Source organism: Pelobates fuscus, chromosome 3 (assembly GCF_036172605.1).
Source record: "Pelobates fuscus isolate aPelFus1 chromosome 3, aPelFus1.pri, whole genome shotgun sequence".
Lineage (NCBI taxonomy): Eukaryota > Metazoa > Chordata > Amphibia > Anura > Pelobatidae > Pelobates > Pelobates fuscus.
In genome coordinates, this window is record NC_086319.1 from 297,293,480 (window position 1) to 297,319,446 (window position 25,967).

General features: G+C 39.5%; 1 protein-coding gene and 1 long non-coding RNA gene across 2 annotated transcripts in view; one reads left to right on the plus strand and one right to left on the minus strand.

Annotated features, from left to right (window-relative positions):
- The window catches only part of IQCH (IQ motif containing H), a 107,790-nt gene that overhangs the window by 23,487 nt on the left and 58,336 nt on the right, over positions 1 to 25,967 (minus strand). The window contains exons 15-16 of the mRNA XM_063448753.1: positions 11,673 to 11,793; positions 254 to 540 (exon numbers count right to left, since the gene is read on the minus strand). Of these exons, the coding sequence (XP_063304823.1) occupies positions 254 to 540; positions 11,673 to 11,793 (408 nt within the window). The remainder of the gene's footprint in view (positions 1 to 253; positions 541 to 11,672; positions 11,794 to 25,967) is intronic.
- The window catches only part of LOC134603105 (uncharacterized), a 741,779-nt gene that overhangs the window by 10,242 nt on the left and 705,570 nt on the right, over positions 1 to 25,967 (plus strand). The window lies entirely within an intron of this gene.

Here is a 25,967-nt window from a genome sequence, read left to right on the forward strand (position 1 = left end):
TTGGCATATTAATACTGCATTTTTATTCACGTTGTTTTTATTTTTATTTTTACTCCAAAACTGCATCCTAAATATGTTCATTACGAAGAATAAAACTTGCATTTGGAGCTAATAGTTCAATTATATATCAGGGTAATTCTATGTGGAGCAGAATCGTGTTTCGGAAACAGATGCTGATATTAAAGTGAATATAGTTTTAAATACACAATGAGATGTCAAACAGTTTTTATCAGTCTGAAAAGTGATTCCTGACCTGCTGCTCCAGGTTTTGAAGGTCGATAAAGCTTAGTAAATCCATCGATAGATAGCCAAGAATGCCACGGATCCTGCAGGCCTCTCCAACCCGATTGCAGATGGAAGTGAGAATTTCGGGGGGCACAGAGCACTGGGGCACAGTGGTGCCAATGCACTCCAAGGGGCTAAGACCGTGAATTTGATCTCCACAGGACACCATCTCAGTCCCTCCATCAGGCTTGATCAGCAAGTCTACAGTAAGGCAGGTAATGCTATCGGCAGGAGGAAAGGCTTCAATTATTCCTCCTGTGGAAAGAAAGAAATTAAATGTTCCCATTTAGGAAGACAAGGGGTGCAACTCTAAAACCACTGATAAACTAATCATCTATCAGGTGCTTCACCATTCCTTAATGTACCAATATTCACATTCCTTAATATAACCAGCATCCGCATTCCTTGAATTAACCTGCGTCCTTATTTCTTAAAGTAGCCGAAATCCCCATTTCTTGATTTAACTAGTATCGTAATTCTTTGACATTACCCATTTCTCCATTACTTAATTCCTTAAAAGGACACCAAAAGACCAGTTCATCTCATCTTTAATATAGATACAGCAATGTTTTGATTGCAGGGTTAGACACACCTCCAGACAGCCACTTGTTTCTGATTTCTGATTTGGTCATTTGATGTTCCATGTCAAACATCCTCAAATGCTGATCATAGGGAAATATTGGATTCAATATTCCCCTGTGAGAAGCGTTTAATAAGATGAGTGCCGCACATGCACTTCTCTATGGGAAGCATTGGATTGGATGAGAAGCAACACCTGTTGGATGATGTTGCAGGAGTAGAAGCGGGCTGCAGTACTGAGTGAGACATTGTTTTAACTCCAGACATCTAACTTGTGAAGAAAACACTATACCCTTATTAAGAATACATGTTTATATTATTAATGATCGAGTGTTCCTTTAATAGAGCCTGTATCTCCAAACCTTATAGGAAAAAAAATTGTCAGCAATCTTTTTATTATATAACCAAACGTTTTCATGTATTTTAGCCCTAGTGTGTATTAGTTTACAATGTACAGTCTGATTTTTAAACATACCCAGTCCAGCATAGAACTCAGAGCTCCATCAGCTGTTCCATGGCCATTTGAAACAGGTAGCCTTCTGGAAGACTGACATTTCATTATATTTCTACATACCCTGTTAATTTTGTTGTATGTGTATGTTTTTATATTTAGTGACTATTATTTAGTTTTATTATTTTCAATGTATACATTTTCATGTCTTTGTAACTATAGCCTGTGCTAATCATGCAAAGTATTTTATCACCTTTGTCTTTGTCCATCATGTTAAAAGTTAGTTTTACCAGCTCAGGCCCATATATCTTTCTTGTTCCTTGTTTATTGGTTTTATTTCCCTACTTAAATACCTCTGTCTTATCTCTGTAATTCTCAATCTTAGCTTTTGTTTTTCCTTAAATGACCTTAAATCAAATGTCCACCTATGCACCCCCCCAATCTCTTAGCCCATCTGACCCTAATATACATCTCTCTCCCACAGTCTGATTTTTAAACATACCCAGTCCAGCATAGAACTCAGAGCTCCATCAGCTGTTCCATGGCCATTTGAAACAGGTAGCCTTCTGGAAGACTCGGTTCTCTCCCACCCCATGCTTAATTCCTCATTTATAGATAGTCGCCCACACAACTTTCAATCTCCTGAAATGACAGGTGCAAACACTGATCAGCATACCCTTCCAATCTCTTAACCCTATAGAACACCTACCCTCTCTCGCCCTACAAATAGATATATCACACACCAATACTATATACTTTTTATTTAATTTTTGTTTTTCGCAATTTCGGTTTCATTTTCAACTACACACCTCATACCACTAACATGAATCCAAATATAACCATACTGATATTCTTAATAACCCTTTCTTCAATCCAATTTTGTTCACACCACTACCAGCATAAGCACACATCTCAAACTGGAACACAAATTATCATACACCATGGCATGCTCTGCTCCTGTAACTTATCTGTGAGTGCTGGTGGAGAGTTCAAAAAAATAGCCCTCCTACCCCCACCTCACAAAATTATAAAGTATCCCATTCACTATATGCCCAAACAAAAATGATGTCCAAATGCCTATTCCTTATATTACTTGCTCTTGCAAATGATGTGGAGTCTAACCCTGGTCCCCCAGCTAATTCTAGTCCTAATCTCCCCACTAAAAAGGCCTCTCTTTTGTGCACTGCAACATCCGTAGTTTACTCCCTAAACTGGATGCACTGCAAGTCTGGTGTTCCCATTACAAACCAAAAATCATTGTGCTCTCAGAATCTTGGTTAACAACTAAAATACCAGACGTCGTCATTGCATTACAGGGTATTCATGTTTTAGAAATGACAGAGCAAAGAGGAGGAGGCATTGTTATTTATGTTGACAATTCCATAAAGTTTACCCCTTTACAAAACCTTAGTCCTCCTGCCACCTTTGATTTCCTTTCTGGCACAATTGAGATCCCGTGCAGTAAATCAATCATTGTTGCAGGAATCTACCGCCCACCTAGCTCCCCTGTGCATTCCTTTTCTGACATAGCCCATCTCCTTAGTGAAACCATAGCTCAAAACCCTAAAAGTGAACTGTTGGTCTTTGGATATTTTAATATTGATTGGCGGAATCCTAAAAATAATAGTTCTTGCATGCTGTTTAAGACTTTGCAGCTAACGCAATTAATCTGCTCCCCAACTCGCATAAACATTAAAAGCCTTAACCATACCCTGCTAGATTGGATTCTCTCCACTTCTCCTGATAGAATCCAGGAGGCCGGTGTTCTCCCAAACACTTTCAGTGATGACTGTTTAGTGTACTGTGTGCGCAAAATAAAAGCTATTAAATCCTCTCCCAAGGTTAAAATAACTAGGTCCTTCAAAAAATTTAATCTTGAATCCTTTCTAAAGGACATCAAGAACCTCCCATGGCACAGATTAAACATTATCCCAGATCTAGACTGTGCTGTTGAATTCTTTCAGTCTGAACTCCTACAAATTTGGAATTTGCATGCCCCGCTGCATAAGGTGAGGGTAAAAGGAGCACATATGAACTAGATCACAGCTGACCTCATCCAAATGTACCAGTTTCGGGATTCTTTGTGGTCAAATTTTAAGCGTACTGGCTCTATGAATGATCACTGTGCGTATAGACAATGGCGAAATATATGCACAAAACAAACAAAATTGGCCCAGGCCCAATATTTCTATGAAAATCTGAACAATAACATCTCAAACCCTAGAAACTTTTGGAAAGTCATAAATAAACTACAAACTCCCCCAATCCACTCCCAACCCTCCACTGTCAAAGTGGATAACCAAACCCTGCAACTTTCCTTAGATGTAGCAAATGCCTTTAACAATTATTTTGTCGGATGCTCTACTGCCCTGATTGCCAAGCTAATAAATGGCACGCATCCTGAAACTACAAATGTGGATCAGGTCTCACTAAATTTGCAAAGTCCCAATATAGACAAGTTCATTTTTAGACCTGTACCTGTTAGTGTCATTGAAAAACATCTTAATAATCTAAAAATGAAAAACCAGTCCGGACCTGACCAAATCCCAGCAATCCTGTTGAAGCTCAGTGCGCCGGCAATTGCTAAACCCGTCACAACTCTAATTAACGAATCCTTGGTGTTTGGATACAAACTTTGGAAGACTGCGAGAGTAGTGCCTATCCATAAAAGTGGTGACACTACTTTGGTTTCTAACTATCGCCCTATATCATTGCTCCCGGTATTATCAAAAATCTTGGAAAAATGTGTCCATACGCAACTATGTGAGTATTACCAACAATGTACAGAAACAAATCCTGCCTAAGCCCTACAGTAAAGGAAAAGGTTGTACAGCAAATGCTGATGCCAATCATTGATTATGGGGATGTAGTAAATGCATCTGCATTGCAATCCCACATTAATAAACTCAACACATTGTATAACTCGTTCTGCAGATTTGTGCTACAATGTAATTACAGGACCCACCATTGTGACATGCTAAAAGAACTAAACTGGCTGTCGCTGGAATCCAGACGCACTCTTCATCTTTCCAGCCTTGTGTTTAAGAGCTTTTCTGGGAAACTCCCACCCTACCTGAACACAATGCTTTCCCCGGCTGTTCCCACTTCCTATAACCTCCGATCCAGTACCAACACTTTACTTAGTCTACCTCAATACAAAAAGAAAGCAGCCCGATCCTCCTTCTCCTACAGAGCACCGCAATTGTGGAACGACCTCCCGCACAAATTAAAATCTTCCCTAAGCTTAAAGTCCTTTAAGAGATCCCTCTCTACATACCTCAAAACAGAATGCACCTGTCATGGTTGATTATATATTTCCTACCTGTTCTATGTTAAATTTTGTATATATTGTATATTAATATTGTTTTTGTATTTTATTGTACACTAACTGTAACAATGCATTTGTGGACCCAGGACATACTTGAAAACGAGAGAAATCTCAATGTTTCTTTGCTGGTAAAATATTTTATAAATAAATAAAATAAAATACTGTAAACACACACTGTTCGGCCACAACATTTAAAACCACCTGCCTAATATCATGCTGTCAAAACAGTTCTGAATGGACATGAACCCCTGAATGTGTCCTGTGGTACCTAGCACCAAGACATTAGTAGCAGATCCCTTAAGTCCTGAAAGCTGTGAGATGGGGCCTCCATTTATCTGCTTTGTTGTTCCAGAACCTCCCACAGATGCTCAAACATTCGTATGTGATACCAGTGAAAGTCATTTTCCTGATCAATCATGGCAGCATTTACTCATGGGTTAGCTCCTCCCCTCACAGCAGAAAGGACAGGAAATAGAACTCTGAAACTGGTATAAATAGATCCTCCCCCTTCCCATCAGGCAGTCTTTTTTCCTGTCCTTCACAGCAGTTTGGAAGGAGTCTGCTTATGCAGGCCTAGTTTTTTCTTTTATGCTCACCAGGCAATATTTTTGAAGCCCTGCCGGGGTTCAGCCTCTAAGCCCTGAAGACCCAGCAACGCACTATTGTAAAAGTGGCTAGACTGGGTACCCCCTTTAGTGACCGGGGGTCGGACCCAACCTCTCCCTCAGGGGATGAAAATGGTCCACGGCATGCCAGGGTTCAGCCTCATATCCCTGAAGACCCAGCAAACAGCACATCGGTAAGAGTTGCCAGCCTGGGTACCTCCTTGAGTATCAGGAGTCTAACCTATCTCTCTCCCTGAGAGGATGACAGCGGTCCGCTGCATACATAAGGCCAGCCGAGTCTAAGCCTTTATCCCTGAAGACCCAATATACAGCACTTCCATAAGGTGACTACCTGGGTATACATATTCTATGTATTCCACCTTGTCTGGGGTTTGGTTAAACCTTCTTCCACTGGTGATGATGAAAGGCTTATGGGGTACAGATGGAAGCCTATAGTTTAAACAGTTTAGGCTGTCAGTTGTTCAAATCCCCATTTTGCCACTGAAACACAGGCCTGCAACTGTTCAGGTAAGTGCATTAGCAATTTAGATTAAAACTAGTATAGGCACCTGGGTCTCTGTTCTTTCAGTCCCTCCCAGCTGCTTACATTAGGCTTCCTTCTAACAAATAGGTCACATTTAGGAGGTTTGTGTGGTGAGCATTTAGGTAAGTTTATACATGAAAGAATGCTTGGTGCAAAAGAGTGCTGATAATGCAAGGAGGCATTGTGCAAAAGAGTGCTGATAATGCAATGAGGCATTGTGAAAAAAGAGTGCTGATAATGGATTTCCTGGCTGTATAAAGTCTGCTGGAATTCCACAGTCCTGAAGACAGAGAAATATCCAAGGTAAGAACTTTCCTGGATAACTGATTGAAGTACACACATATATATGACCGGTTTTAAAAATCTAAGTCCATACACACACTTGTTTCTATCAAGGCATGTGGCATTGATTGCTGTTATCTGTGCATTATTGCAAAGAAGCAGGCTTTTGCAGACAGTGGAAGAATATACTGCACAGGAGACCACTCGGTCTCAGTATCTGTACACGAACTGGTTTCTGTTACAGCATCATTATGTTTCCAATATATGCTTTATGTATGAATTGGTCTGAAGACTCTGCCTCAGTGTGTGTCCAGTATATGCTCTATGTATGAGTTACTATGAGGACACGGCCTCAGTATATGTGTCCGCTATATGCTCTATGTAAGAGTTACTGTGTGAACACTGCCTCAGTATAAGTATCCACTATATGCTGTATGTATGAGTTAAGAGGACATCACCTCAGTATAGGTATCCACTATAGGCTCTATGTATGAGTTGCAATGAGGTCGCTACCTCAGTATATGTATGCAATATATGCTTTATGTATGAATTCTATGAGGACACAGCCTCAGTATATGTATCCACTATGTTGTGTATGTATGAGTTGATCTGAAGACTCTGCCTCAGTTTGTGTTCTCTATATGCTCTGTGTTGCTGTGAATACACAGCCTCAGTATATGTACTCTACGTGCTTTATGTGTAAGTTAGAGACATTGCTTCAGTGTATCTGTTCGCTATATGCTTGATGTATTAGTGGAAACACAATATAGGTGAATGAGACACATCCTCTATATGAATCCAATCTAATACAAGTTCTATGTGTGCTTGTTAGTCACAATCACAACCTCAGTATATGTGTGAGGAATAATATGTGCATGAAGCTCTGTTAAAACACAGCAGCAAATTTAGCTCACTCATATAATCTTACTATGTGTGCAGGCATAGTGTCACTGTATATAGCAGAGGTACGCTATGTATGATTACTGTTTATTCAGACTCAGTATATGTGAGTGGTATATTATGCGCATGAAGCTCTTTTATACACAGCCTCAATTTAGCTCACTCATATAATCTTACTATGTGTGCAGACATAGTGTCACTGTATATAGCAGATGCAGGCTATGTATGATTACTGTTTATTCAGACTCAGCATATGTGACGAAATCTCTATGCATAAGGTGCTGTTAGAAACATCCACAATGTATGTGATTCCTATATTCTGTATGCAGGTTGGTATTAATATATAACCAATTTATACACAGCCTTGGTAGATCTAACAATACAAATGATCTAAGGTCTGTTTTGAGCGGAGATATAATACAGCCCAATTCTAGCAAAAACAATTGTACTGGGTAAGTAACTATTGCCTACTGTGGATTTTCCATTTCAGTTTTTAAATGAAGTAAATAAGGGAACATACTGCTTTTGGTTTTGTATTAGATTCCCTCTCCCACAGGTGTTTCAGGATATGCAATTAACACAGTTTACCACTTCAGATAGATTGCAGGTGTTTCTGAACCTGTCTGAGTGCCTCTTCCAGGAGAGAAGGAGACCTGATTTCCAAAATGGAGCATGGTAATGTTTAACATTATTAATGTGGTTTGGTTTTTTGTGTACACACCTATGTATACATGAGACAATTCTACAAAAGTGTTTCTATTGCCAGGTATCATCTCCTCTCTGATCAAGATAGGATTTTTTTTTTTGTTAAGTTTGGTGGCAGGGTTAACCTTTAGATATATGCTGATTACTGTTGCACAGCTTAGTAGATCATGCTGGTTGCAGGAGCACAAATTGGGCTATTAATTGATCTCATAAGTAGGTAACTCTGAAACAATTACCTGACTGTTTTCTCTGGTATATTTCTTTTCTTTCTTAAATCTAATTTAAAAGCTGTTAATATTGGCCTTTTCTTTCACCTACTCTGAAAAATTATCCTGGTCTGGTTTATACATTTTATTCAGTATTCTCCTTTATTACTTGGGGACCTGAATGTTTGACAATCCCTTAAGTATATGTCAAGGGTGGCATGCTTTTGATTCTTAAGGTGTTAATGTTCAGAATTTTCTCACAGATTCCCCTGTTGTGAAGGGGAACATTATAATTTCCTTTCTGCAATAAAATGTATTCTTTTAGGCTCATATGCTCCAGGGGACTTTGATACTGAGTATTGCAAGTATTTTAATTGACATTGGAAGGTCTTTCCAGTTCCTAGACCATTCTACCAGGCTTACTATTTCAGATAAAATTCACCTGCTACCAGAACAATAGAGGAAATCCCTGAACACGTAGTTCCATTATGGACCTCTCTTCTGATATCCATGGGGATTCTTCTAGGTGTCCTTTATATCTGGAATTTGCAACCAATGTGTGACTTTAAGTGGTTGATTCATCCTGCATATTATAAGGTAATGCAGCTTGCTGATGACAAACATTTGACTGATTTTTACATGGTCTCTGTACCTAGATCGGTATAAGTTATGGTCACTTCTAACATTGCACTGATTTAATACTTGTGGATTATATGCTTGGTTTGGTGTTGATATCTTGCAGATAAAACCAACCGCTTATTATCACCACAGGCTCTGCCATGAGTACTTCATCACTATCTGAAGATAAGGTAAGAGTAAGTGTGCGATTGTTGGTTCTCATAAGGATAACTGAATATCTTCTACTATCCTGCTTATTATGTCTGTTGCCACAATGTATCATGTGCCTATTGCATATCTCCTACTCAGGTTGCACAACAGTCTCTAATAAATTTGATTATGCTCTTTGGCATAATCTCTACTATTTACAACAATATGTTTATCTTTGAATGTAGGTACTGATGTGGTTGGCCTACATTGCCTACTTATAATTTAGTAGTTACCACAAATTCTACGGTTCATACCGATATTCCTTTTTTCCTCAACTAATCTGTATATGATTCTTTTTGCCTTTGCCTAGTAATGTTATTGGTTTATACCTCTCCTGTAACTGATCATTACTGTATCAATTCATCCACGGTGTGTAGTATTGTTGTGAGTCTGATTTTGCAATTTATATTCATTGTTGCAGTGTTTTTCATAACCGGCTCTTATTTCTCTACTAGGCTCTGCCTCTTTCTGACAGGCAGATATTGATTTGTTTCCTGTATCTACAGGTAAGTAGTTCACTAGGCAAGAGGACGCAATGTGAATTGCCTTTGATAAAAACATCCAGAAAGTAGTGTAATTCTCCCACGTTAAATATCATGGTGTGACTGTTCTCATCCAACAGTGTCTGATTGTTCCAGTATGATTTCTGGAAGTTAACGGTTTGTCAAGGTTCTGTTTTGATGATGCCATCCATTTGGTTTTAAATTTATATCAGAAGGACATTATCCTTTCTTGTTGACATAATAGATCTATAATTTCTAGACCGTGTCTGGGTTTCATGGAGGTTCTCTAGACTAGGCTATCATGGCCTTAAAACCTATTTGGCTCTATCTTTATTCAGGATATTTCAGACATTTGAATGCCAGGAGGTTGCTGACCTTGCAGCCTCTAGGGTAAATTGACTTTTCTGAGCAGATTTTTTGGCAATATCCTATTGATTGCTTGTTTGGCTTTTTTTTTAAAAGTCTTCTAAGGTTTATGCAGCTCAATAATGGTTTTTATAGCTATTAGCTGTTTTGAACTCTGTCCCTCCCTCGATATGTATACTGCTTGGGTAATCCCCATGAGTAAATGCTGCCATGATTGATCAGGAATAAGGAAAATTGTTTTATACTTACCGTAATTTTCTTTTCCTGATCATTATTCATGGCAGCATTACGTTCCCACCCATATACTATAAGAGTTGTGAAGCTAGTTACAAAGACTGCCTGATGGGAAGGGGGAGGATCTATTTATACCAGTTTCAGAGTTCTATTTCCTGTCCTTTCTGCTGTGAGGGGAGGAGCTAACCCATGAGTAAATGCTGCCATGAATAATGATCAGGAAAAGAAAATTACGGTAAGTATAAAACAATTTTCCTTAATGACAACAAAATGCTGGCAATATCATTGGTTACTGGGGTACTAAGTAAGGTCGCTTATTGTGTTGGTCATGTGACATTTAGTGGATGGTCTCCACCTTGGTTGGTGTCTGATTTTTCCTATATATATTTGGTGTTTTATTTTTGTTTTTTTAAGAAATACCCCCTGAGAAGGTCCATGTGGGCTGAAAATGTTAGGGTGGTTCTATTTGTAGGTATAACACTTTTCTAGACCAAGGTTTGCATTTCATTTAAATGTCTTTTCATTATTTGCTTATATTTAGCAATAGGATGAGTCATTTGTGACAAAATGTATTTTTTTAAGTATATGTGTGTACCTGTGTATATATACTATCATATTGTGATTGCTGATTAACTCAGGATACTGACTTACTACAGACATTGTCATACAGTATATTTTATTTCTGCACAGATGCAACCTATATACAATAAGAAGAAATTCACCCCTACTGAGTATGCCATGGCCTGCAGTGGCCAGTAATGGTTAAGGCCTGGCTAATAGCACAGCTCTGCACTCTTCCTCACATGCAATTATTAAAAACAAATAAAATTGCCCAGGTGCAGACAACGTCTATATTCTTGCAAAAAGGGCATACACTCACGGGTCTTGTGAACTAGTTGTTTTTATTAATGCAACAAATATCGTGTTACATGTTAAAAATCAACGTTTCGACTGCCAGGATCTTTTTCAAAATATTACAAGACCTGTAACTGCATCCCTTTTTTGCAATATACATATAGATTTGCATGTACTACAACACTGTGTGCCATCATCATGCAGCTCTCACACATATGTACTCACTGTAGTTCATTTGCATGAGTCTGCATTGTGATGTCACAAAAAAGGCGGAACACAATATTTTCCTATGTTCTACATTCCTTAAACACTACACAGTGAATAGGGAGGAGATAGGATCTTGTCCCACTGAAAAGCTATCTCAATGTGCAGGTAATGTGGTGTCCTTTACAGTATTTGATCTGATATGGTATTCAGTTTGGAGAAACACCGACCTCTTAATATTATCATCTTTCCCCGAAAATAAGACCGCGTCTTATATTAACTTTTCCCCCTGAAAAACGCACTAGGTCTTATTTTGGGGAAAAAAGTGTGCTAGAAAGCAGCTGAATTCCCCCAAACATAGAACATAGAACAGTTCACTATGGCATGGAATCCTGCAAATCTATGTTCAGGGAAACTTCCCTGAACATAGATTAGTTTACTCGTGAATGGAATCTTGCATATCTATGTTCGGGGAAAATTCCCCGAACATAGATCAGAGAACTAGCGACTAGGACTTATATTAGGAGCATCTACCGAAAATAAACTAGGGCTTATTTTTAGGGGATGTCTTATTTTCAGGGAAACACGGTACCAACTTAACTATTTGCATTATTTAGGAAACACAGAGAAGCCTTATTGAACTTAAATGGTAGATAGCTCAATGACTGACACTGCTCTAGTTGGGCATTTCTATGTGTTTATGCAATGAAGGAAACCAATTATGAATTGATAATATTGTTTTGCTGCTTGTGGCATTCCATTATACAGAGAGGTGCATGGCGGTGTTTTCTCCTTACCACAGCTTATTAAGGCCTGTAGAAACCTCCGCCATGTTGGGAAGCGTCTTTTATTTACAAACTTTGTATGGAGCTGCAGCACTTCGGGGAGCTCTTGTGTGATCCTCCGTAGAGCTTTCTCCTGTTAGAGAGAAAGAACAATGAAATAATGGATGCTTTAATAGGGCAATAAAATAAAATAAGATAGAAATGTTGTTAACCCTTTGAATGCCAAATGTGTGACTTAGGTATATGTATAAGTTGTGACGACCAGACAACAAACGTTCTTTAAAGCAGGGAGAGAGGAATATGCCGAGATGATGGTATAAGCTAAATTTGATTGCATGAAAACACAAAGGGAGTTGTGTATAAAACATTTAACATTCATTTTCATGTTCAGTGGTTTTGGTGCATGCCCATTGGAAGCAACAAATATGGGAAACAATAAAAAAGTAGAAGAATGAAATGAGAAAATATATTGGTGGAAAATGTCTACTAAGGATTGTGTAGGAGCAAATATGGGAATAAATAGTTAAAATTAGGGAAAAATTTAAGAAAAAACCCTCAATACTAGTGGATATGACACATTTTCTGCAAATCCCCCTGTGTCAGTTCCATATTGTGTAGCTAAGGTGGAACACCCTCTCAGAGTTTGAATTGGTTCACTTTATTCTGGCCATACATTGGAAGGCTAATACAGATCTTTACTATCCCCTCTGTAAAGTACGATGTTATAGCACACTCAAATCTCATTCTAACACTGTCCAATTTCATTCTTATTGTGTGCAAAATATTTTTTTTGCTTTCATTTTATTAATTTTGAATTTCAGTTCGTGCCAATTTCGGAAATGATCAGAACGAAAAGAAGTTTGGATGTCATCATTCCAAAGGATACCAAATTAGGGTGCTTTTTTTTAGCAGGTAGCTCCCTGACTTGTTATCCTTAACAGTAATTCCACATATGGTTGCCAAATAAGGGAGCTAATAAGGTCTTTGTGACGGAACTTCCGTACTCTGCCAAGTCCTCACTGCAACAGGGGACTCTGGAACTCTTCAGAAACAGCTGCCAAAGCTTGACTGGAGTTTCTCCATAGCTCTGCAACCCATTCAGGCAGCATCTCTCTCTTTCAGTGCAAGTTTCGTCCCCTCTGCCTATTCCTCTACAGTTCTCCTAACAGGCAGGTATCCTCACCTCTACATGTAATGTGATTAGCTACTTCCTTTATAAAGGCACTTGTGGCTCTCAAGCTTAGCTCTTTTGACATTGTCCCATGCTACAGGGACCATGCAGCCAGACAAAAGACTCTGTTACAGGAATCTCTAAACAAATTAGACATGATATACAGTTCCAATAGGAACTAACATACAATACTTTATTTTGAACTAAGACTAGCCTTTGCCGACCAATCTTTAAGCATGTGGTGAAAATCAAACAAATATAAACAACAAATATAATTTGAAGGACAAGCAACATAATAATGCCTCAAATATATAACATAATTACAACTTTCCAAACTATTGGAAAACAGAGATATTTAGATGCATCTTGTCAGTTTTTACAATATCCTAATTTGCATATTTAATTATGCAAATCAATTTTCAGTTTCGCCAACAGAGGGCAATGGTGACTCATCACATGTCTGAAAGTAAAAATCTTCTTGTAAAACAAGGGTTTCCAAACCTTGCAATAATGGTGATGGGAAATGAATTGTTTTACCTATGCAATGTTTAGTGAATATTCCCCTAGACATTATATATATATATATATATATATATATATATATATATATATATATATATAAAAAAACTCCTTCCACGTCTGCAGGGGTTAAAAGCTAAATTCTTTGTGTCTGCAATTTCTGCAGCTGTTTCTTCTTGTTCTCATGAAAATGTTGCTTTTGTTGTGTTACCCTTGCATAGCTCAGCTAAGAGGTTCTCAAGTAGAAAGTAAGTCATTGTTGTGTGTTTTCATTGTATACATGCGCAGTAGACTGATAGCGATACGTAATGTTCTATGAATAATTATACTTTTTGCACTGAAACTTCTATGATTGTTGATTCTGCCTTTTGTTGTATACACCCCTAAGAAAACTGTGTTTTATATATAGAATGTACACGCATTTAAAAATCGAATACTTCTTGAACTCCATAATGAGTGGCGTGCATTGTGTGTTCCCTGCAGTGAATGTACAAAGAGAGGAAAGCAGAATGTGGTAGTGCATAAGTCCATGGCAGCGTAAGGGTTTCAGACCCTGTGTTTATTTCCAGCCTAACAAATGGCAAACCCAAACCAAGGGAGAAAGCAGTCCAAAACAGAATCCCATTCCAGCCCAGGGGGAAGAAGGCTGACCTGCAGACCAGTACCAAGGCAACAGAGGATTCAGTTACAGTATTTTTTTTCTTCATTTTGATTTTTCATCTGGTTAGAAGATAGCTCTCTAATGTGGTTAGAAGATAGCTTTCCTAACATGACTTACCGTTATTATTAATGCAACAGATATCCTGGTAGATGTTAAATGGGCACTATAGTCACCAAAACAACTTTAGTTTAATGAAGCAGTTTTTGTGTATAGATCATGCCCCTGTAGTTTCACTGCTCAATTCTCTGCCATTTAGGAGTTAAATCACTTTTGTTTCTGTTTATGCAGCCTTACCTACTCCTCCCTTGGCTGTGACTGACACAGTCTGCATGAAATCATAATGGTTTCACTTTCAATCGATTGTAACTTACTTTAAAAGTTTTTATTTCAAGCTTTGTAAATTGAACTTTAATCACACACACGGAGGCTACTGCAAGGTCTAGCAAGCTATTAACAGTGCCGGCGATAAGAAATTCTAAATTAAACAGAAATAACAATAAAGGATGTGTGAACATCAGATTACTTTTTACTGGAAGTGTACAGATGGTTGTGCAAGTCACATGCAGGGAGGTGTGACTAGGGCTATATAAACAAAGTGATTTAACTCCTAAATGGCAGTGAATTGAGCAGTGAGATTGCAGGGGCATGCTCTATATACCAAAACTGCTTCATTAAGCTAAAGTTATTTTGGTGACTACAGTGTCCCTTTAAGAATCAACGTTTATTACACTAATAATATTTGTATGTACTTCAACATTGGTTGTGCAGTTTTGTGACATCATCACCAGCCACCACTCAGATGTACTCACTGTAGTTAATTTGAATATGAATCTGCATTGTGATGTCACTAAGGAATAGGGGAACTTATCTATGCCTTTTCTTTAATTTTAACCTTTCAGATGTTTAGTAGATAGCTCCCTGACTTTGTATCCTTGTATGGCATTACCATAATTAAGGGTACTTAAAAGTACCAAACTAGGAACTCCATATCTAGTACTAAGCAACTGAAACAGCATAATTCAGAAAATGCTCTTTTTTCTTAATTTTCACCTTTCAGTTATTATCTTTAAAATGGTAATCTGACATAAGGGTACCTTTAGAAAGCTATCTACTAAACATTTGTCTGAAAGATAAAAAAGGCTTTTCTTAATTTTAATATTTCAGCTGTTAATCATACAGCTCCCTTATTTGCTTTCCTGAGTTGTTCATATACATTTTATATACATGCAGCACATACATTCACTGTTAGTCTCTACCACTTCCACTGAAAGGCTGTTCCAAATACCTACTACACTTTCTTTACCACTATTAGCATTTATCATGTCAACTGTTTCGTGTATCTACGACCATTAGTACCTTACTATTAGCCTCTACAACTCCCAGTTGCGAAGATAAATGCCTCATTTGCTACCTTTATGAAAACAAATGGATCCGAAAATTTTCATTTTCATTGGGCCCATATTCTTTAGTTTAATTTCAGATTCTGCAGAGTTCGGAATTAGAAAGCTTCCAATATTTACTATATCACCATAATTCGGAAATAAAGTTGATTCGTAATCAAACAAATTTACATGTCTAATTCTCATTCTTAGGAAAAAGGGGGGACTAGGGGGCACTCCCGGGACATGCATTTTTCAGCACTGGTGCTACCGTAAAGACCGAAATGTATACAAAATACAGATTAAGGAACACTGTGCGCACAAAAATACAGTTTTTAAATTTTAGCAGGCTATTTAAAATAATCTTATCTCGGCAAACAAATATGGGGATTCAATTCTACAATATGGTCATATTGTGGTAAGCTCACCAATACATCACAGTACCCCAATAACACTGAAATTTTTTACCTGAAAATGCAGTGTTTACATTAAAAAGTCTGCAGGCAGAGAATGTAGACACCAGAACAACTAGATTAAGCTGTAGTTGTTCTGGTGACTATAGTGCACCTTTAACTTATATTAATTTAGCACTGTCACTATTGTTTGTCTCCCATGTTAAAATTAGTGTAGGATCCACTGACATTGGGGTACTGTGATGTAGTGGTTGGCTTAAAGGGATACAAAGGCATCAGCACAACATTAAATTTAATCAGATGTTAAAGGGACACTACAAGCATCAAAACAATATTAGCTTAATGGGACACTGTAGGCACCTAGACCACTTCCGCTAATTGAAGTAGTCTGAGTGCTGTGTCCCTATTGTATTTAGTCCTGCAATATTTACATTGCAGTTCGAAAGTCTGCCCCTCAGTGGCTGTCTATCGCTTCCAGAATCCAAACTGACTTTTGGTCGTTATCTGACGCTGGATGTCCTCACACTCTACATAAGGACCTCCAGCGTCAGATTTTACCCATAGGAAAGCATTGAATAATGCTTTACAGTGGGGAAGTCTAATGCGCGCACGGCCATTGCCGCGCATGCTCATTAGGTCTTTCCTGCCCGAGACCTAAACCTATAGTGCCACGAAAATTGCTTTGTTTTCCTGGCACTAAAGGGTTCCTTTAATGAAGTAGCTTGGGTGTATAGATCAGCCTCACTGTTCAATTCGCTTCCATTTAGGAGTTAAATTACTTTTATTTATGTTTATGCATCCCTAGCCAAACCTTCCCTGGTTGTGACTCACAGAGCCTGCATGTTTATTTACTTTAGAAGTTTAAATCTCCTGCTGTGTAAATCGAACGTAACAGAGCAGAAGATGAGAAATTCCAAATTAAACAAATTGTGCATTAAAAGGAAGTTTAAACATTAGATATCTCTTTACAGGAAGTGTTTAGGAAGGGAGGTGTGACTAGGTCTGTAGAAACAAAGTGATTAACTCCTATATGCTCCTGTAGTCTCACTGCTCATTTCTTTGCCACTTAGGAGGTTAAAGGAATCAATGCAATGCATTTCTATGGGGAACATTTAGCGTCTCCATGCAGAGCGTGGAGACGTTGAAGGTTAGTGCTTTACACTGCCCAGCACTGACCCAGGAAGCACCTCTACTAGCCGTCTGAGTGACTGCCACTAGGGGTGTTCCTAGGCAGTAATATAAACACTGGTGTTTCTCTACCCTCAGCGCTGTCAGGCTCCACCTGTGCTCCTGCACCGACAGGGGGAGCCTAATGCACATGCGTCGTGAGTGCAGCGAGCGCATTAGAACAACCCCACAGAAAATGATTGAACCAAAAGTCTTGTAGACAGCCACTAGAGGTGGAGTTAACCCTGGATAGTAATTATTACAGATTATCAATAATTGCAATAATTACATTGTATGTTTATAATGACAGTGCACCCAGACCACTTTAGTGAGCTGAAGTGGTCTAGGTGCCTATAGTGGCCCTTTAAATTAGGGCAGCAGTGTAATGTTCATATTCTGGTGCTGCCCGAGACTAATGGAAGTTACAGTCCTGTATAAAATTGTAAAGAAGCAGGATAGGGGGAATGAGTGGAGTCATAACATTGGATGAGTGAGAGAGTAAAGGGTTAAGTAACTGGTAGGGAAATTGAAATTAAAGAAATTGAAAAGAGAAGAAGAAAAGGGGTATGGTGGAAAGAGAGAAAGAAAAAACAAAACAAGTAGATCTAGATAGGTGGCAATTCAAGTGTATTATTAACTTACCTGTCTAGGACTTAACATTGCAGATCATATACATATTTATAGTATTAAGATGGTTTTTATTTTTATACTTTATAAAATATGAGCATTTATCATTCTAATGATACACTAAACAGTCTGCACACATTTCTGGTATGAAAGGTGTTAATATTATGAGCACAATTCCAACGTTCCTCCGACTCTTCGTCACTTGTCACAGCATACTGCTGGAACCTGGCCCTTACCATCCCGTTGATGTTATCGAATCGCTCTCCTCCATCTGGCCTGTGAGGCCTGGAGCTGCAGCTCTGATATTTTGTCACTGCTGTTTTTCTATATTCTAGTCCCCAGATGGTGAACGTAACATTTAAACCACATTTTTTTTTTCGGTGCATGAGATTATTTTTTTCCAATTTTTTTTTATTTGATTCTAACAATGGTCCTTGGCATGATTTCAATGTTCTACTTCGGTAATTAACAGCACTGATATGGCCACAATTACAAGTCCCCCTCTCTTCTGCAGTAACGCTGTGAATTAGTAGGAGCTAATGAGTGCGAGCGGAGAGGGGGCCCGGGCGCAGACGGTGAAGCGCTTGTAAGATGGAATAAAAAGGTACAAGCAGCGCGTCCGTGGTAGGCGATGATTACCTAGTAATTAGTTTACACAAAGCTTCCTATTTAATGGGGAAACAGTGTAATTAACGAGTGACAGAAAATCAAAGGGTTGTTTTGTAAGCATATGAAAAATTAACACGAAGGAATACAAGGAAATTAAATCGATAGCGCGCAGAATGGTCGTCTGATTACCGGAGGGCCCAGTAACACTTCACTCTACATGATACTGTATTGCTGTTCATTATTAAATTGGTGTGTGTTATTATATTCCTGGGTAATTATATAATTCTTTGAACCCATTCACACTTGTCAATTTATTTATCACAACTTAGTAAATCCACATGAGGACAAGGGCCAATAAGAATCAAAGGCTCTATATAAAGTGGTCTCTTATGGAGACCAATTTATATTCATACAGTTTGAGATGTCAATTTTTTTTTATAGATCACTTTCATTTTTTTCTTGTTTTTTTTTTAACATGCTCTCTCTCTGTTCCATTGCTGTAGAACTGAGGTTTCCTGGTTCCTTCTTGAAAGTTAATGAGACCTGACAAGGCTCCTATCTGCCTGTCTAATCATGTCATTCTCTCTCTTTGTATACCTACCATACCAATCTCTCTCTATGTATGTTAATAATACCATATCATTTTCATCTCCAACCATGTCATTTCACTCAGTAAACAGTGAGTTGTGGTGAACCCACAACCATGTTGCAACATTTGGGCCAAAATTGCCAACCTGATTTAATCTCAAATGTTGCTATTTTAAATAAACATTTTACAACTTGGTTGCCAGTTCAACATAACAGTAATACAATTGATCATTAAATGAATACGTTTGTAGGAGCCTTCTACCTGTCTAAGAGCACTTTTAATTGGTTTATGAAAATTTACATTAAAAAAAGTATTTTGCTAAATATAAGAGTACTAAAAATGCTCACATGGTTTTATCTTTACAGAATGCAAGGAATAGGCTTTCAACCCATATTGCGACCCCTTTAAAAAATCTTAAAAGGGATCTGTCACCCCTTGTGCTTCTTAGAAATAACATGAAATTTCATCTATACATTGTGCTAGCAGTTTTGCTAGCAAATGTACAGATTGGGAGAAAAAACTACTTCAAAACAGGTATTTCGCCCACATGTCAGTCAAATCTTCGGCACAGACTCTATGCTGATAATTTGACTGACTGGCAAGGGAAAGAATAAAATACCACTCACACAGGCAGGCCTTCTCCTCTCCTTATCATAGTAACATAGTAACCACAGCGCATGCACTGCAGTTGCTATGGAAACTCCCTAACTAGTGCTCCTAGCATTGGCTAGGGAGTATGTCACTCAGTTCAGACGCCGACATGCTGGCAACTGCGCTGAAGACTGCGAGAGGATTCAAGGATGGACACCCACGAAGCTCTGAAGATGGCAGTGCTGGAACGAACCTGAGGTGAGTATATCTTGAAACTCTAGACTGAATACATTGTACAGTGCTACGGAATGTGATGGCGCTATATAAATGATAAAATAATAATCATGAATCTTTGATATATGATGTAGTTAATGTATATGGGAGCAATTTAAGTTACATTTTCCATTACAGGTTCACTTTAATTTCATCCTAATAGTGAGTTTGAAAATGTCTTTTTTTTAAAAATTCTTTATTTTTCGCGTGCAGTGAGTAACGCAAAGTGGTACATCTACATTCTGGTTGAGCATTAAAATCATGGACATTTACAGGTACATAATGCAGTGGTTTGTTTAAAGCACGTATTTTTTGTTTATGTTTTGTGGAACTGATTGTTTAGTCCATAGTCTTGGGAGGGTTTTTGTGTGCCGTCTGTAGGTTGTGCGCCGAGCTGTTTGTTTGTTTTTCTTTGGTATTGATAGTATGTGTTACTGTCTTTCAGGTATGTGTTGTGGGTCTGCCTTTTGTTTTCCGTCAGACGACATGCTCGGTTGGGGTGTCTAGTGCGGGGGGGAGGGGGTGGTGCCTATTTGTAGGTCCCCTATCTCTTCAGGTTCCCATGTGGGGAAAGTGAGGTGTGTCTCGGGGGTTGCTTCGGTTCCCCTGTGTGTGGGGTATGCGTGTGCGATTGTGGTATGTCTGATTGTGTCTACTTGGCCGTGTGTAAGGGCTGACACAGTGCCGCTTTGTATGGTCCTGTAGGGGTCTTGTGGGCCTTTTGCGGTGTCTTATGTGTGGGCCACCTACATTTGTGGGATTGCAGTAAGAGGGGAGGGGGGGGGCGTAGCCACGCGTCTCAGTTATTGTTTAATTGTCGAGGGGAGCTCGTGGGTCAGGAGCCTGGGTCCTGTAATGGTGGGGAAGGTGTGCCTGAGGTGCGTCTCTTGTCTGGCGTGCATGTGTTAATTGCGTGTGGGAGTCTATGTACCGTCAAGGAACAAAGCCTATCATGGCGCGGTAGTGCCAGTGTGGGATAGGTTAAGACAGGTTAATGCATATTACAATAAACTTAAGAATAATACAAACAAAACAAAACAAATCAGAGCGGGGGCCATCAGTTGGTGTGGCTGTGGCTCAAAGTCCTGGTTCTACGGTATGGCATGTTTTCTTGTGTTGGCATATTTTGTCAGGTTGGAGCCATTGTACGTTCATTGTCTCTCGGGGTACCGATCCGAAAATGTCTTTTTAAAATTGTAAATCAGTACCTTTTTTTTTTTTTTTTTTTTTTTTATTCTTTATTTTGGTGTGCATGGAAAATATAACAAGTGAGCTTGACATGCCCCAACGGCTTTGACAAGCTTATTACTAAACATATTTTAACATTTGGATAGCATGTGTTACAGTCTGCACATTTTTGTTAAATTAGTAACCTTACAGGATAACATCGTGTGTTCAGCATAAAAGGTTGTACATAGAGGCATTTGCAATAGACATGTGGATGAAAGAACTTAACGGCTGAAACTTTATCTTAATAAACGATAGGGTAACTTAGTCAGAGTATTGTTCAGTAGACAGTGCTTGGAGCGCTCGGTAGGCAGTGAGTAGGTAAGTAGAGTAGAAAATAAAAGGGAGGGGTGGTTGGAAGGGCAGCTGAGATGGTCAAGTGTTAGGTAAATGTAAATACAGGCTTGCTGCCCTAATGAGCTGCCTAATCGAGCTTTTAGTGAGTACCTATGGTCGTAACCTCGTGAGTGTAACCCCTGGGTCGCCCCTTGTTGGTGGTGCCTGAGGGTATGAAAGTGTAAGCCCGTGTCAAAGCGGTGAAGTCGTAAACGTCGTAGGTACCCCGTGTGTGTTGTCTGGTCATTATTATCCGGAGCATGTGCCTGATCTATGGTCACGGGGGGGGGGGGGGTATTCAGTGGGGAAGAATTGCTACGTGGTCTGAGAAAGGTCCAGGTAAGCTGCAAGCTGTGTGTGGAGGGTATGGGGTTTTGTGCCCTGTGCGGGTAGGACTATTCTATTGTATGAGTCCCGCATCGGAAGAGGCAGTCCCTTGTAGTTTCAGGTTGTGGGTCTGGCTTTGGCGCCCACATCGGTCTGTCTGGGTACGAAGTCCGCCGTGGTTCCTGGGTCCCATCTGTGGGCTGGCTGGGTAGCCGGAGGTGGAGTGTCCATGTTAAGAGAGTGTTGGGGTAATCCCATGCGCTGCAGAATCGTTGCGGCTTCTTGGAGGTTGCGTATGGTGTAAGTAGAGGTTCCATGGAGGATGGATAGGGACCTGGATGGGCGCCACCTATAGTCGATTTTGTGTTGTTGTAACAGGCTAGTGAGCGGTTTTAGGTCTCGGTGCCATGCCAATGTGCTGTCACTGAGGTCTGCATAAAATGACAATGACAAGTTGTATGGTGTAATGCCCCTTAGTGCAGTCAGGAGCGCGGCTTTGTCCCTTCCATGTTGAAATTGAATGATTACGTCCCTTGATGCTGTGGGTGGTGCCTTAGCAGGTTTAGGCACCTGAAATATGCTTTCTATCACCATCGTTTTGGAGATTTTGGGTGTCAGTAGGACCGCTAGCAGTCTCCTTACTGCGTGTGGGAGCTCAGCTTCAGGCATGTGTTCAGGGATTCCCCTAACTTTCAGGTTGTTTTTGCGACGGGAATCTTCCAGTGCGGCAAAGCGGCATTCATAGGAGTAATTCTGTGTTTGCAGGTCTCTAACCTCTTGTTGGAGGGTCGTGAGCTGCTGCTTGCAGGAGAGGGAGGTGTTTTCCAGAGTTCCTATGCGGCCTGTCAGACCTTTCAGATCCTGGCGTAACGTTGCCATGTCTGCCTGCAGGGTTGTTTGTAATTCCCCAAGTAGCTCTTTTAGGAGTGTGGCTGTCACCGGGGCTGCGTCTGGCTTCGCAGATGGGTTCGGCGGTGGTGGAAGCGCCGGTATCGGTGTGTAGCCCTCCTCTGTTCCACATGAGAAGTCGTCGGAGAGATCCGAGCAATCCCCCGTGATGGTCGCCATTTTGGGCCCATGTGCGCCTTGGGCCTGCCGCCATAAATCCCCTATGTTCATGCTCGACCGGGGAGCATCTTGCCGTAATTTCTTGGTTTTCTTCCCCATTTGGAAATAGGTATGCTAGGGGATGTTCAGGGTATGAGAAAGCTGGTCTGGGCGCCAGAAAATAGGTGAAAATTACCCTCGTTGGTCGGAGCTCCACACACATGCGACCGTCCGCTTAGGCTGTCAGACTCCGCCCCGTAAATCAGTACCTTTTGCAGTTATGACGGATTTAAGATCTCTATCTCTATTCTTGCTTAATAGGGCAATGCCCCAGAGAGAAAGAAAACGTATGAGCGATACCCCAAGGATGCAGGAACCACTTGTATGTAACCTTGTAGGCATTTCCTTATTTAGGTTACAGGAGGTTATTGGGTTGAGAGAGATGAAGGCTTACTGGCAGATAAAGACAATCAAAACGAGTTACACTCAAGATGATTTAGCTCTTTTCTCAGACTTGGCAATTAAAATTTTCAAAGGATTACAGTGAAGACATGCTTTACTAAGTTTTTAGGTTGTAAAGAGAAATAATAACTTCATTAGAAGAGATGTTGAATTTCTCCTGCAGAGCATGAATGCAGAAATTGGATGTCTCTGAAACCCTTAGGAAGGCCATGTGAGATAACCTAATACAAAGTGTGAAACATTATTTAAGATCCAAAGGGCCTATACTATAATGCCTTGCTTGCACCTTTCACCAATAAAAACAAGAAAAAAAGAAAAGAACCCCATAGAAAACATGGCCATAATCTTGCCAGCTCCTGCAAACAGGGACCACAAATAGTCCATCAGCCTGTGCCATCAAGATCTCTATAGGCCAGCATCTTGCACTGTTCTAAGCTTGAAGCTACAATGTTGAAAGCAATTTAAAGGGTGTATGTAGACCATGGGTACCAGGTATCTCTATAAATGTTATATAATTAACAGAAGCAGTTATTGCCACCAGCACTCAGATTTCTTTCCACCTATCCATCCACTACTGAACCGAAGTGGCCCTTCAGAAGACAGGGATCAGAGCCTTGGTAGCATTAAGAAAGTGTTTACGTAATTAACCATTTCTTATATGTAGAAAGTGATAGAAGGACACAATGGAAGAGCATGGCTTCTGGTGAAAAATCTGCTCGACAGCTTAAAATTACTCTGCAATAATGGGGCAGCTGCTCCAGATATGGAGAGTTCATCAGACATCTTCCCTGACAGCATTTTAAAATTTAGTTCCTAAAAATGTGAATGAAAGGATGCTCAAGGATGAAGACCTTGGACCACTGGATCTAGGAAAGGCATTTCCCCAATTAATTTTCCCATTCAGATTGGAAAGGCAGGAGTTCATTATCTGGTATCAACATGCCAGGTGAAGAGGCTTATTCCAATGTCAAACAGTTTTTGAAACTGAGTCATATGTCTTATGAAAAGGCTAGAAACTTGTTAGGAATGTATTAAATGAGTTAGATGTGTGTATCCAACAGCATCTAATAAAGTGTGAGGCCTGTCAGGGGTCCGATCGCTAAGTGGAGCCATTCTCTCCATAAGGCAAACTTGAAATATCCAAATATCTTCCCCTTGATTAACAAAATTTGGGTCCCAAAAGTTACCTTCTTCTGGAAAGTCGGGATTATTTGACAACAAAGTCATAGGGTTGTATTGAACCCATTTTGTATTAATACTCTTTGCATGCTGTTACATAGTTCTGGATTTTATTCCATGTACGCTCCATTTCCTACCTCTACCAGTCAATTTTTCTATCTCACCTTTTTTGCTTCGAATCTATATACCTCTTTATTCTTTCTAGCTTCTTTCTCTGCTTCCAAGCCTTCCATACCTTTTTAATAATCCCTCTCCCCTTCAGTCATGTCTACTTACTCTATCGAACTACAGGTTTGTTAATGCCACTTCCACGCCGCTCACCATTTTCCGTTACCCATTACCCTAGGCATTACTCTCAAATCCCAGCCTTTTCTCACCTTGCTTTTCTTGAACTTTTTACCCCATCACACAGAAAGAAAAAGTCCCTAGTGGTGTATCAAAGCAAACAAGTAAACTGAGAGATAATATTATATCACTATGCAGGTCATAACCTTGTTATATTGTTCTGCGAATTTCATATTAGTTCATATTACGATATCACTTTGGATTTGCATGTTATAATATCACGCTGTGTGTTACCACGATTATCTGTTATTATTTCATTATGCAAATTATGATATTGCTTTACATATTATTATAGCTCTTTATAGCAATGCAGTAGCTCAGTAACAGTTACATTTAAATCAGTTCATTCAATCTCTGATAATTTTCATGGTTTTTTTTTTTATTGTTTTTTTGCACCATATGTAGTAACAGATTTTATGACATACTATCACACCACACGTATGTAACACAGTTCATCCATAAAACACAGAGGTCAGCATATAAACACTAAGGGCATCTTCAAAACATGCTTTTTAAAATATGTATTAGTATTCTTCACATAAATGTTTTTTTAAATTAACTACAGCTACATCACGGACAATCCTGATGTTTTCACACATGCCTGTTAGCAGGCACAAGCTTTATTTGCTGAACCGAAAACAGACCATTTTATAAAACAACGTTTCGTCGTGAGATATGGGAGAGACCTATGACTGCTGTAAGAAAGTCAGCGCTTCATCAGCTGATCGTCTGCAATAAGGAAAGGTAGCCATCTGGAAGCCCACACTAAGACTCTGTCCTGCACAGCATAATTTTTATGTGATAGGATCAGAACACAATAGTCTAAGTTGGTGAAGTGAAATGAGAAAAATATATACATAAAACTATTTTTTAGAAATAGAAAACAGAAAATTGTCATGTGCGTATGTATTCACCCCCTTTGTTACGAAGCCCATAAAAAAGCTCTGGTGCAACCAATTACCTTCAGACGTCACATAATTTGTGAAATGATGTCCACCTGTGTGCAATCTAAGTGTCACACGATCTTTCATTACATATACACACCTTTTTTGAAAGGCCCCAGAGGCTGCAACACCTAAGCAAGAGGCACCACTAACCACACACTGCCATAAAGACCAATGAACTCTCCAAACAAGTAAGGGACAATGTTGTTGAGAAGTACAAGTCAGGGTTAGGTTATAAAAAATATCCAAATCTTTGATGATCCCCAGGAGCACTATCAAATCTATCATAACCAAATAGAAAGAACATGGCACAACAGCAAACCTGCCAAGAGACGGCCGCCCACCAAAACTCACGGACCGGGCAAGGAGGGCATTAATCAGAGAGGCAGCACAGAGACATAAGGTAAACTTGGAGGAGCTGCAGAGTTCCACAGCAGAGAC